Source organism: Etheostoma cragini, unplaced genomic scaffold (genome assembly GCF_013103735.1).
Source record: "Etheostoma cragini isolate CJK2018 unplaced genomic scaffold, CSU_Ecrag_1.0 ScbMSFa_1523, whole genome shotgun sequence".
Taxonomy (NCBI): domain Eukaryota; kingdom Metazoa; phylum Chordata; class Actinopteri; order Perciformes; family Percidae; genus Etheostoma; species Etheostoma cragini.
The window spans coordinates 797,110-808,029 of NW_023265587.1; the positions used below are offsets into that span (position 1 = coordinate 797,110).

The following is a 10,920-nucleotide window of genomic DNA, read 5'->3' on the forward strand; positions in this document are numbered from 1 at the left end:
GGTTGTAGTTTTTGGCATCTGGGCTCACTTTGGAACTTTTCCCATGGAGATCTACATCCGGCGACTGCTGAACATCCGGAGGGCGGTGGTGCGGCTTCTGGACAGGGCTCCAGACACGCTGGTTGTCATCCGGACTGGGAACCCCAAAGTGATGCCACTTTGGTCGTCGCTAGTTGTCAGCGACTGGCACGCGCTGCAGTGTAATAAGGTGCTCAGAACCATGTTCGAAGGACTGAACGTTCACCTGATCGATGCCTGGGAGATGGTCATTGCCCACCACCTGCCGCACAACCTCCACCCACCACGTCCCATAATTGAGAATATGGTTAACGTTATTTTGTCCTACACGTGTCCTCAATCAAGCGGCTAGATGTGTGTTTGTTGAGGGAGAACCAAGGGGTAAGGTTTAGGGCTGAAAACATCCCCCTTGAAATGGGACACCACTTGGTGACATCCCCATACAGTATTGATCACAAACTTCAGAGATGGCGTCTCTGTCTGTTGACTGTGTGGGTCTTGACAACATTGGCATATGCATTTACATATTTATATACTTTATAGTTATTTTATGTTCACTTTGGTGGTGCAGAGGCAGATGTTCGTATCTGTGTAGTACTTAGGTTTGTTTGCAATACATATGTGTATACACATGTATCATGTATATATAAATATACACCATGTATACGTAATGTGTTGTATATCGGTTTCAGTTATCCCCGTTTTGAATGTCATTGATGTTCAGAAAAACATGTAACAAAAATCTGTCTTTATTGCCGATAAATTAAACATAACAGGCAAAAAAATTACATACAATGATGTTACAGAACCATTATCAACTATTAGAACCATAACTGCCATGGTCGGGGTTCAGCTGGCCGTGAGTATTATTTTTCCCTGCATTTTTCTCCTGTCCTGTTTTCTGTTTTGTTTCTCCCTCTTCCTCCCCCTCGCCTGTCCGAAGCCAGCTGATTACCAACACCTGCCGGCAGTCTGCCAGCAGCAATCATCTCCTCCACACCTGCCTGTCATCACCTGCTCCCGCCAAGCACACCTGCCTGCAATCTTCATCAGCCACAGTATTTCAACCCCGGTCCTGCTCTCACTCTTCACCTGATCGTTGCTTCCGCTACCTTGGTGAAACTGTGTCAGAATAACGCCGATTTGTTCCGTGTGGCTGTTTATCTCCTGCGGTTTCCTTTCAGTTATCGCTCCCTCCGGTCAGCTGGCTTTGGACCAAAAGCTATCGTTTAGGGAACGTTCCCTCCTGGTTATAACGTTCTCTAAACGTTAAGAGAACCAACCAACGGTAACGTTCCCTGCGGTTGCGCCGTACCTTCACACAACGTTCCCGTTTGGTTGTTTTTGGTTGTTCTGAGTTAGAAGTAGCATGGTTTGCTGTCACTTGATTTCAATTCACTCAAAAATGATTTGACTTAGAAAATGTAAGATAAACATCATAGCATTTATTTTTATTTAATTTGTATTCAATTTTGCTTAAATTAGTTTGTTTGTGCTTGACTTCGTCTTTTTAACTGTATTAGTTAATACTAAAACAAGAATCTATCAATAGAACAATTCTCACAACTTAGAAAAGTCACTTCTTTATTCAGTTTGCAAACTGAACCGTTGCAATCCCACACCAGTAGGGGGGTCCTCTGCTCTGAGCAGAGTGATTCCCGTGAAGAAGAAGAAAAAGCTATGGGACAAGCACGCTGTGCTCACGGAGAGGTAAGCGAAAATACTTTGCAGTTTAATGATGTTGTGGTTTTAATGGGAGGGTTTAACATTAAACTCTTTCCCTCGTATAACTTTGTTATATTTGGGTTCTTGTCAGGTTGACCAAAAATAAAAGTTTGGCTGAAGTAAACAACTAACGCTTACTTCAGGAGAAGTTGTCTACGTCGTCCGCCATTTTGCTATGCTAGTCATGCAGTGAGCTGCTCCAAATCTTTACTTTTTAGTAAACTCTTTGTGCACAAACCATGCTCAATGCTGAGTGTAAGTGTTGAGCCCCAGGCGAGAGTTGGAGTAAAGTCTCATGCTGTGTTGAGCCTTCTTAGTGTTTTAAAATGTTGATTTGGATGCTATCATAGAAGGCCCCTAGCCCTCCCATTCACAAGGCGAGGCCGGAGTTGGGCTTTAGATGGATTGCGTACATCTTTCCCTTAGTTTGCTGCTGTGCACGACGTGTCTGCTTTGTTGCATTGTATGTTTTGTGTCATCGTGTTAACACGCTTGCGTTTATGTTACAAATAAGATTTTTTTCCGGTCCTTTTTTGATTAGTTGTCGTGTATAGTACATAAGTAAAGCCAGTACAATCAAAGTCCTTTTAGGCAGGTCGATCGGCGGCCATCTTGCAACGCACTACAGCAGGGGACGTAATATGTGTTGCTACACAGCTGCAGTACTGGCTTTACTGATTGTCTGAACGTAACAGCATAGGTTCATCTTTTGCAATGGCATGTGCAAGAAACCTGCCATAAATAAACTGACCAATATTCATATCTACTTTTTTTTTTAGATGAGTCAACACCACACCGGTCACCCAGAGCTGGAGCCTGTCCCTTCAGCTTTGGACCCAGTTGACTGTACAGTGGCTTTGAATTTTTACAATTAAATACAATTGCATGACAAGAAACTTTAACTTTTTTGTTGTGCCTAACAGCAGAACATCATCACAAAAACAGGGCGGTGGCTCAGCCATGGAGACGGAGATGAGAGGTAAGAAGACTCACTTAAGTTGTTCACATAGTAGATAATGTATAACAACAAATCTAACACCATTTGTTTTTTCATAGCCATGAGGACACCCGTTACCCACATAGCACAGCAGATGGATACATTTGAGGAGAAGATGGATGAGCTCCCTGTCACCTCCCTCTGCTCCAAGTCGAAGCGTGCCATTTACCCAGCAGCAGCTGGGCCAAATATCCAATTAAAAAAACATGGCTGTGTACAGGTAACCTATTGGTGCTATACTATATGTAAATAAATAACTTTCTCTAAATGGAAATGCTTTTCTTTTCCGTGCTACTGGATCACAGATGTTCTCTTAACATAGATTCCTACGCCAAAGCTGTGGACTGGTGTTGGTGTCTGATGGACACGTCCAGCATTGAGACAGAAGAGGAAGCAAGTGTCCAAAAAAGGCAGCGCGGACGCCCAGGGAGGTTCATGACAGATTCTTCAAGCGATGGTACAACCTTAATTATAGACTACATTTTTTCACATATTTCAAATCACATATTTTGCAATCAGTACAAATAATATGGTCTCTGTATTACAGAAGAATCTGTTGCACGACCAGATAAACTGTCCAGGACGGAGCGTGCTTCTGGAAGCCCTGTCTGTAAGTTAAAATGTATGCATGCATATAAGAAAACAGTCATATTTCATAACATGGAACCACTGACAGTCAACATGGTGCATATCATGTGATTGTTCTGATGTTTGTCTCTTCCTGTCTTTTTTCAGCTCAGCAGATAACACTTTCTCCACCACCTGCATGTAAGTTTTTTTTTTTATATATATATTTTGTCTAATATAACAGAACAGGTTCATATTTTGTAATGGCATGTGCAGGCAACCATCAACTTGATCTTATATAATGATCATATGTAATTTATCTGTATATGTATCAACGCCATGCAGGAAACCAGCTGGTTGCCCAGAGCAGGATGAGTCTTTAGTGACCCTACCACGGACTGCCACTTCATCTTGGGACCTAGGCTGACAAGAGGTTTTAATTTGACTTATAACTTATCTTCATTTTGACTTCTACTCTAGCGGCCTGCCAGAAAAACGTCCCTGCGCTGACCGCTGCAGAAGCGGAGGATTTGATTGGGTAAATTCTGAAGTTTGCCTCACACAGACGGTAAATTGAAGTTCTTCTGCGTCAAGTTCATCAAAAAAAAATCTTTTGTCAATGTGTTCCTACTTAGTATTACATGTCTAACTTTTTTTTCTTTATAGGCCAGCTGAAAAGGACTGAGCCGTGAAACCATGGAGCCCCTTTTTCATTTTTTATTAACATATATTTTTTTAGTGACTTATTTTGCACACACTTTACAAACACATCTTTATGCATCTTGCGCTACACCCTTATCTTTTTTGTATTTTTTTCAGTTGTTTGAATATTAAAGTCTTGAAATGCTATCATGTTTGCCTGTTCATTCATTCCTACTAATATAACATTTGTATGTGTGAACGTGTATATACAGTACATACACACAAATGGTACGGGTGTTTTTTTTAAAGGTTAGGGGAATCTAGTCTTTTAAGGTTCTGGGAACGTTCGTTTATGGTTACCGCGAACGTTCCCCTAACGTTAAGAGACTGTAACGTTCGCCGAGGGTTGCAACGCTAAGGGAACGTTCCCCTAACGTTCTCTAAAGGTTGCAACCATTTCGGAACGTTTGCCTAACGTTCTCTAAAGGTTGAAACTTTTAGAGAACGTTCGCTAAACCAAAAACGAACGCTCCCGCAACGTTAAGAAAACCTTCCAATTAACCAACAGGCAACCAAACTACAACCAAAACAAACCTTCAGGGAACGTTCCCGCAACCAAAAAAACAGGTGTGCTGATGAATCCCACGTCTTCTCAAATTGAAAGACTGTGGGCGCCCATATATAGAGGTTTGTTCCTTGACGCAGCAGGCCAGGGTTCAACTCCGACCTGCAGTCCTTTGCTGCATGTCATTCCCCCCCCCTCCCCTTTCATGTCTTCAGCTTTCCTGTCAAAGGCCCACAACAATAATCTTTAAAAAAATAAATATATTGTAAGCTTGTGCCCGTTTCTCAAAGACGGTCGAGGCCGCGACTCCAAAAGAAGGACAACCTTTGGTATTTCTGAAGTGGTTGTGGTACTGCTGCAAAAAGTTAAAGAATGACTAAGTTCTGTAGTGAGTGGTCTCGGGCACTGGCAGGGGGCCCCCTAACGTGCACCCTGAATTTTTAAAAAAGCAATAATTTATCATACTAACTTTAGAGGGAACATGCGTATAATCTGGAACTCTATCAAGCTATTTGTAGATAAAAATGACAAATTTAAAATTTAAGACATGGTGATTTTCGTACGAAATTTCTCATTTTACGAAGACTTGATTGAGGACTTTGGATCCAGGAAAACTCTTAAAATCTCGCAGCCATGTGCAGAATATGAAACTCTTTCATCTGAATCCACATTTAGACTTGAGAGTGGCATGGTTGCTCTATAGGGCCTCCTTAATTGGTTTTAGCACTTAGGCACATTTTGGACGGCCTCAAAATATACAAAAAGTCACAAAAGTTTTTTTAGAATTGGGGAAGTCTCCTGGTGAGTTGTAGCAACACAGCAGTGTCAGTGACAGGGATCATGTCGTTAGTTCAGATTAGTTCTGGTACACGGATCTAGGAATAGAAGGATGCTCTTTCCTTTTTATTTAACAAAAAGGCAGAATTTTAAATAATTATTATTACATCCATATAGAAGCTTTTTCAGGAAAGAGCAGGTTGTTTCCCACCTATTTTCTACCTCAGTGCATCACAGTCCCCTGACTTCATTGTGCACATAGTGTCAAAATGCTAACGCACCACATACATCCTGTTCCTCATGCTTGTGACATTTCCTGTTTCAGTTTGACAGATGCTAATTTTTTCATAAACGACAGCTCCTGTGCCTTGGCCTGCAGCGTTATATTCTTTCAAGCATCATGGGGATTGTGGTGAAGATGTTGCTATGGGCCTGGATGGTCCTGGACTCGGGGGTGCGTTCAGTCTCACTGCCAGAAATCACCGATGGGAAGTTCATTGATGAATGTGTGAGGAAACACAACGAGGCGCGGTCCTCTGTCGGTCCGCCTGCAACTGAAATGCTGTACATGGTAGGCTCTCTCTCAGTACCACTAACACATGACAGTAGTGCAGTGGTGAAGACTTCACCAACACAACGGGTCAACAAACAAATCAGAACATCTACCCTGCACAGGTTTAAACTGAAGTGACATAGTTGTAATGCTCGTAAAATAAAAATCATTTCTCATGACGTGGGTGTGTCGTCAGCCCTCTGTTGGTTTAAAACTGGCACAGTAGTGCCTGAAGGAAATACATGCTGATGTATACTTTGGGGGTTGAAGTAAATCTTTTGCTTGAGGCTCAATTGATGAACATTGCCACACATATTGGCCACGTTGACTAATGGGAAGAGGAAATGTAACTCTTGGCTGTGTTGCAACATTAAGGTTAATTCAACGCTCCTCTGTTGGGCATGAACTACTCCACAAAAGAAGACGCTTCTGGGACAGGAGTCAGTAGTACACGTCTTTTGACTGAACTGTATGAGTTAATTGTCCCGTTAGAGTCTGTGCTAGTAGGCTACTGACCGTTGGCAAACTAGCTTCATTTTTTCTTTATTGAATTCCATTTTGGAGAATCCCGAAATACCCACTTTGTTTTCCTATGAAATCCATTTACCACCATTATTTTGGAGAGTTGCTTTATGAACTTGTCTTTATTGTTCCATTGCATTAGATATATGCAATGAAATCTCAAACATAATAATACAATACAGTAGTGAAAAAAACCGGGCCACCATAAAACCAAACACGGAAACCGATGAGCAGCAATAATTAAAATGTTAAAACAGGATATGTAAATGTGTTCATTCAGACGTGGGACGAGGGCTTGGCGATCACTGCAAGAGCGTGGGCGAGGCGCTGTGTGTTTGAACACAACATCTACCTCCGAGATGTCCGCCGTGTGCACCCCACCTTCTCCTCTGTGGGAGAAAACATCTGGACAAACTACCCCCCGTCATCGTTTGATGTGCAAAAGGCCATGAACAGCTGGGTGGATGAAAAGAAGCACTATGACTACAAGAGCACCGTCTGCACTAAGGTCTGTGGCCACTACACACAGGTACGGGCCCTTTACTTTGGAAATACAGGGACAACACGGTCTTTTCTGTTTGTACATCTCAAACATTTCAAATATGCATTAACCCTTGTGTTGTCCCCAGGTCGTGTGGGCCAGCACCTACAAGGTTGGTTGTGCCGTCCAGCTGTGTCCCAATGGGGTGAAAAACTATGCTTCTGAAGAAGGTGTCGTGTTTGTGTGCAACTATGCGACGGCGTAAGTTGACCACATCTACACACACAGACTTGGGAGTTAATGACTTGAAAACCAGGTTAGGTTGGGCAAGGTTTCAGCCTTGATTTCATGTGAAAAGCAAGCTTTAAAAGCTCAAAAAACAACCATGACTGTCCCCTAACAAGTATCCATATTATTTGGCTGCCCCATGGAGCTCCTTTGTCCAAAACCTATTACCAGACGAATGAACCGGGAACAAACACTGGTTTAGTAAGATCTGCTAAAAACTACAGTGACCAGCTGTCTCGGGAAACATTTGGGTTTGAAGAATGAAGACATGGGCTCGGGGCTGAGATCCAGACAGGTCAGGGAAATCAGAAAGTGAATTAACACATCGTGGTCTGGGGTCTTTTCATGGGGATTTGTCACCAGTAACATAGAATAATGCCGGACTCATCACGTTACATCTCCATATCTTAACCCTTCTGTCTTCCCGTTAATCAAAACTTGTCCTTTTTTGGGGCTTTTCCAAGGTTTATGTCACTTTTTCCATGCTCTTGAAGCGTTTTTTAAAACCTGAGCTGGTTAAATAACAGGTTTTACACTTATTCTTGGAATTCATGGTCAACAAACCCGATTTATATCAAATTATCTATGCATTTTTAGTTAAAAGGGCAGAAATTATGAATTATTTTGACTACTAGTTAAGTTCAGAGGATGTTGAGTAGATCACAGAGGGGTAGATCTTTGGACAATTTGGTTAGAAGAAATCCATATTTCTGATATAAAAAGACTTTGAAACGGGTCATTTGACCCGAGGACAACACAAGGGTTAAAGCAAACAATGTGACAGATACATCTGCGGATGATGTGTATTTTTATTATTTGAATGAATGAACCCACAGTTGCTACCTGCAGTATGGTAACGCCCCGTTGACGGGGGTCCTTGTGCAGGGGGAATGTGAACGGAAGGAGGCCTTATGAACAGGGGCCAGGCTGCTCTGGATGTAAAGGGGACTGTGAGGACAACCTCTGCCGTGAGTACTCAATCCACTTTTAGTGGTGCAAAACATTCAGGTCCGGATTTTAAACTGTGGTTTATGGATTTTACACAAACACATTTTAGTTCTTGGCTTTTTGGGACATCCGAGATTGTAAGACCTGTTTATAACTACACGCTTAACGAAGCTAACGAAGAGCTTGGCCGTGTTATATGCTTTACTACTGAGAGAAGTTAACAAGCCATTTTACCAAAAAGAAACTAGGAAATGAATGTAAATGTATCTGCTCAGGCGGCATCTCAACCTTTTGTCTTAATGTCGTTGCAGGTAGCCGAGAACAAGAGTCCCAGAAAAGTAAGTGACGGTACAATAGATAAGACCAAACATACAGTTTAACGCAGAGAGACACCTTGTTTAAGGAGTAGTTCTGGTTGGAACCTGGTGTGTAACACATTCCACTTGATAAATCAGTTTAAGCTGGGCTAGGTATAAATACTGAAACCACTTTGTTTTCAGGGTACAACTGGACCCCCGACTGGGACGCCGCTCCGGCCACCAGCGGCTCCAACTACGTGACTATTCTGGTTGTCCGGCCCACCGCCCTCCTCTTCACCTTCATCACAGCGTATGCAGTGCACCACTTTTACCCCGATGTATTCTGCTATGAATAGAGCACCTGTGGGGACCTTAACAACACACTCAGGAGGTGCTAAGATGAAGATGCAAGTTTTACTTAACCTTTGTTTTTCTCGTCTATAGTCAGCTTTTAAGTTCTGAAAGATCTGTACGTAGCGGTCAAAGGTCTAGTCGAGGTAGTGACCGTGTGACGAACAGTTTAGCAAATAAGAGCACAGACCTCATCCATTTCCCCAGTCTGGGGCTCATTATACCGACACCACCTGAATGCAGCATCTATTCCGAGATGTGAATGAAAGGGAAGAATATTTGGTGTTCCCACTCTTGAGCTTTGACCCGCTCCAAATATAATGAGGTCTTACTTACCCATGATGCACTCTTCCACTGTTTTCACAATCGTGTTTACAGGCAAACGGAGATTAAACAGAATGATATCCAACAGTGACCTTTATTTTTACTTCCAAAGACGTGCTTTAGATAAACTGGACTTTAAATCTGACCACCAACAAATGTGGACTTGGCTGTAAACCTGAATCTAGAGGTATTAGAAGTGACGCCACATATACTTTACCTCTATATTAACTTTGCTTTCATGATCACATATAAGCTCCAGGTTGTAAAAAATCTTCCTTTAATCTTACATTTCCTTAGACTGGGTCCTCCTGGACAAACCCCGTCCCTCTAAAGGACAGAATGTAGAAATACTGAGCCGAGAACTGGTCTCCAGATGGAAGGTTCTACTAGGTTTATGAACAGGATATCCTCACAAACACAGTTCAATAAAACAGCCATGAGTTTGTGATGAGTTCATTTTTGATCCAAGCACACACACACACACACACAGCATGTCTGACGTCCCATCTTCCTGAAAGAGTCCTTAGTCTGTCCAACACCAGATCGTGGTGTCCTCATTACAACAAAGCTGGTCTAAGTCTGGGGTTAGCCTTTGGTTTTTGTTTTGCTCCTTTTCTTTTTGCCAGTGGCGGTGCTGGGGGGGGGACCCGGGTTCACTGGTGGAGCCCCCAGTTTCTTGGTTTTGGCTTTTTTCACTTTCTCCTTGATGGCTTCGATGTCCAGCTTGGCTTCTGTAGGAGCTGGGACAGAAATAAGGTTGGGGGGGAGACAGAGGTTAGCTGGACCGGTTTAGACCCATCTGCTTTGTTCTCATGTAAACATAGTTGCCCTTCTTTCTACCTTTTGTGGTTTTCTTCATTAAAGGCTTTTCTTTTGGAGGAATGAAAGCTTTGTTCCTCTCTTTCTGCCTCTGGGTCAGCGCCTCTGCTTGTTTCACCTGAGAAAGAAGAACAATGAAGGTCACATGACTGGCGGGTCTTAGGATAGGACGCAACTCTTAACCATTTCAGGGAGTACAGTAGGAGTTTCTGCTGAATTTGACACAGCCACTCAAGCTAACCTAGCTGCCTTTCAATGAACCTGTAACTAAGCAACAGAAGGACAGCTGGACTTTATTCTATTAATACCACTCATTGAACCCAGCAGGAGACGAGTCCACTCAGTACTCACTTTGATCTCTTCCATCTTCTTTCTCTTTTTAACGCTCTCACGCAGGAAGAATTCTCCCGTGGCCAGCTCCTTGTCAACCTACAAAGATAATAATCCACAGACATTCCAAATGAATAAATAAGTCGTTCTGTGCATATTAGTCTCGATAATCCCGGTTATTATACCCAACCCTAATCATATAAAACAGTGCTGCGTGAGCGAGTGTGCCGACCTATGAAACGCTACAGTAAACTGATGTTACGGCGTTATTCAACCATGAATGTTAGAACAGAGGTCTGACCGTGCTCTCCGGCTGTGCTGGGGGGAACGGCGTGTACTCCTTCTTCACTCTCTTCTTCTTGGGCTCCCTGCGCTTGGTCAGGTTCTTGTGGCGGAACTTGGGGAGGAAGCGTTCCCAGCTCTGCAGCCGTAGGTCGGGGTCTTTGGACAGCTCCCGTTTGATCATCAGCGTCTGATGGTCCCAGTCGCCAGGATACATGGAATGGGGGTGGTGGGGGGTGTAAAAGTAACAAAAATGGGATATTTTGGTGATGTACTGTCACGTTCACTCTGTTCCCAAGACTAGTAATCCCACATGGAAAGATCTAGCGATCTAGCTGTGCCTTGTGTTAAACAAGTAATTAGATCAGGATGAATAAAGAACACTGGTACTATTCCAACTAGGTGGTGTATGAGGGTAATGGGTTAGGGTTA

The 10,920-nt window shown here is 42.9% G+C and overlaps 3 protein-coding genes and 1 long non-coding RNA gene across 4 annotated transcripts in view; 3 read left to right on the forward strand and 1 right to left on the reverse strand.

Moving 5' to 3' along the window:
* Positions 1 to 386, forward strand: part of LOC117939987 (NXPE family member 3-like) — a 4,524-nt gene extending 4,138 nt beyond the window's left edge. The window contains exon 6 of the mRNA XM_034865364.1: positions 8 to 386. Within this exon, the coding sequence (XP_034721255.1) occupies positions 8 to 370 (363 nt within the window). The 3' untranslated portion in view covers positions 371 to 386. The remainder of the gene's footprint in view (positions 1 to 7) is intronic.
* A 2,757-nt stretch (positions 387 to 3,143) lies between these two features.
* On the forward strand, positions 3,144 to 3,725 carry LOC117939999. The gene is made up of 3 exons (XR_004655691.1): positions 3,144 to 3,197; positions 3,288 to 3,508; positions 3,653 to 3,725. It is a non-coding gene; the product is annotated as an uncharacterized LOC117939999 (long non-coding RNA).
* Positions 3,726 to 5,584: 1,859 nt separating this feature from the next.
* glipr1a (GLI pathogenesis-related 1a) lies at positions 5,585 to 8,877 on the forward strand. Its single transcript, XM_034865423.1, has 6 exons — positions 5,585 to 5,862; positions 6,647 to 6,895; positions 6,996 to 7,108; positions 8,021 to 8,103; positions 8,395 to 8,421; positions 8,584 to 8,877. The coding sequence occupies exons 1-6, from the start codon at positions 5,692 to 5,694 to the stop codon at positions 8,736 to 8,738; spliced, it is 798 nt and encodes a 265-aa protein (XP_034721314.1). The 5' UTR covers positions 5,585 to 5,691; the 3' UTR covers positions 8,739 to 8,877.
* A 721-nt stretch (positions 8,878 to 9,598) lies between these two features.
* The window catches only part of krr1 (KRR1 small subunit processome component homolog), a 5,082-nt gene continuing 3,760 nt past the window's right edge, over positions 9,599 to 10,920 (reverse strand). The window contains exons 7-10 of the mRNA XM_034865418.1: positions 10,508 to 10,678; positions 10,228 to 10,305; positions 9,898 to 9,994; positions 9,599 to 9,797 (exon numbers count right to left, since the gene is read on the reverse strand). Coding sequence (XP_034721309.1) covers positions 9,643 to 9,797; positions 9,898 to 9,994; positions 10,228 to 10,305; positions 10,508 to 10,678 — 501 coding nt within the window. The 3' untranslated portion in view covers positions 9,599 to 9,642. The remainder of the gene's footprint in view (positions 9,798 to 9,897; positions 9,995 to 10,227; positions 10,306 to 10,507; positions 10,679 to 10,920) is intronic.

Coding starts and splice junctions, on each gene's coding strand:
- glipr1a (XM_034865423.1), top strand. CDS start 5,692: ATGGGGATTGTGGTGAAGATGTTGCTATGGGCCTGGATGGTCCTGGAC. Junction 6,896..6,995: donor TCTGTGGCCACTACACACAG/GTACGGGCCCTT, acceptor TGTTGTCCCCAG/GTCGTGTGGGCCAGCACCTA. Junction 7,109..8,020: donor GTGTGCAACTATGCGACGGC/GTAAGTTGACCA, acceptor GTCCTTGTGCAG/GGGGAATGTGAACGGAAGGA.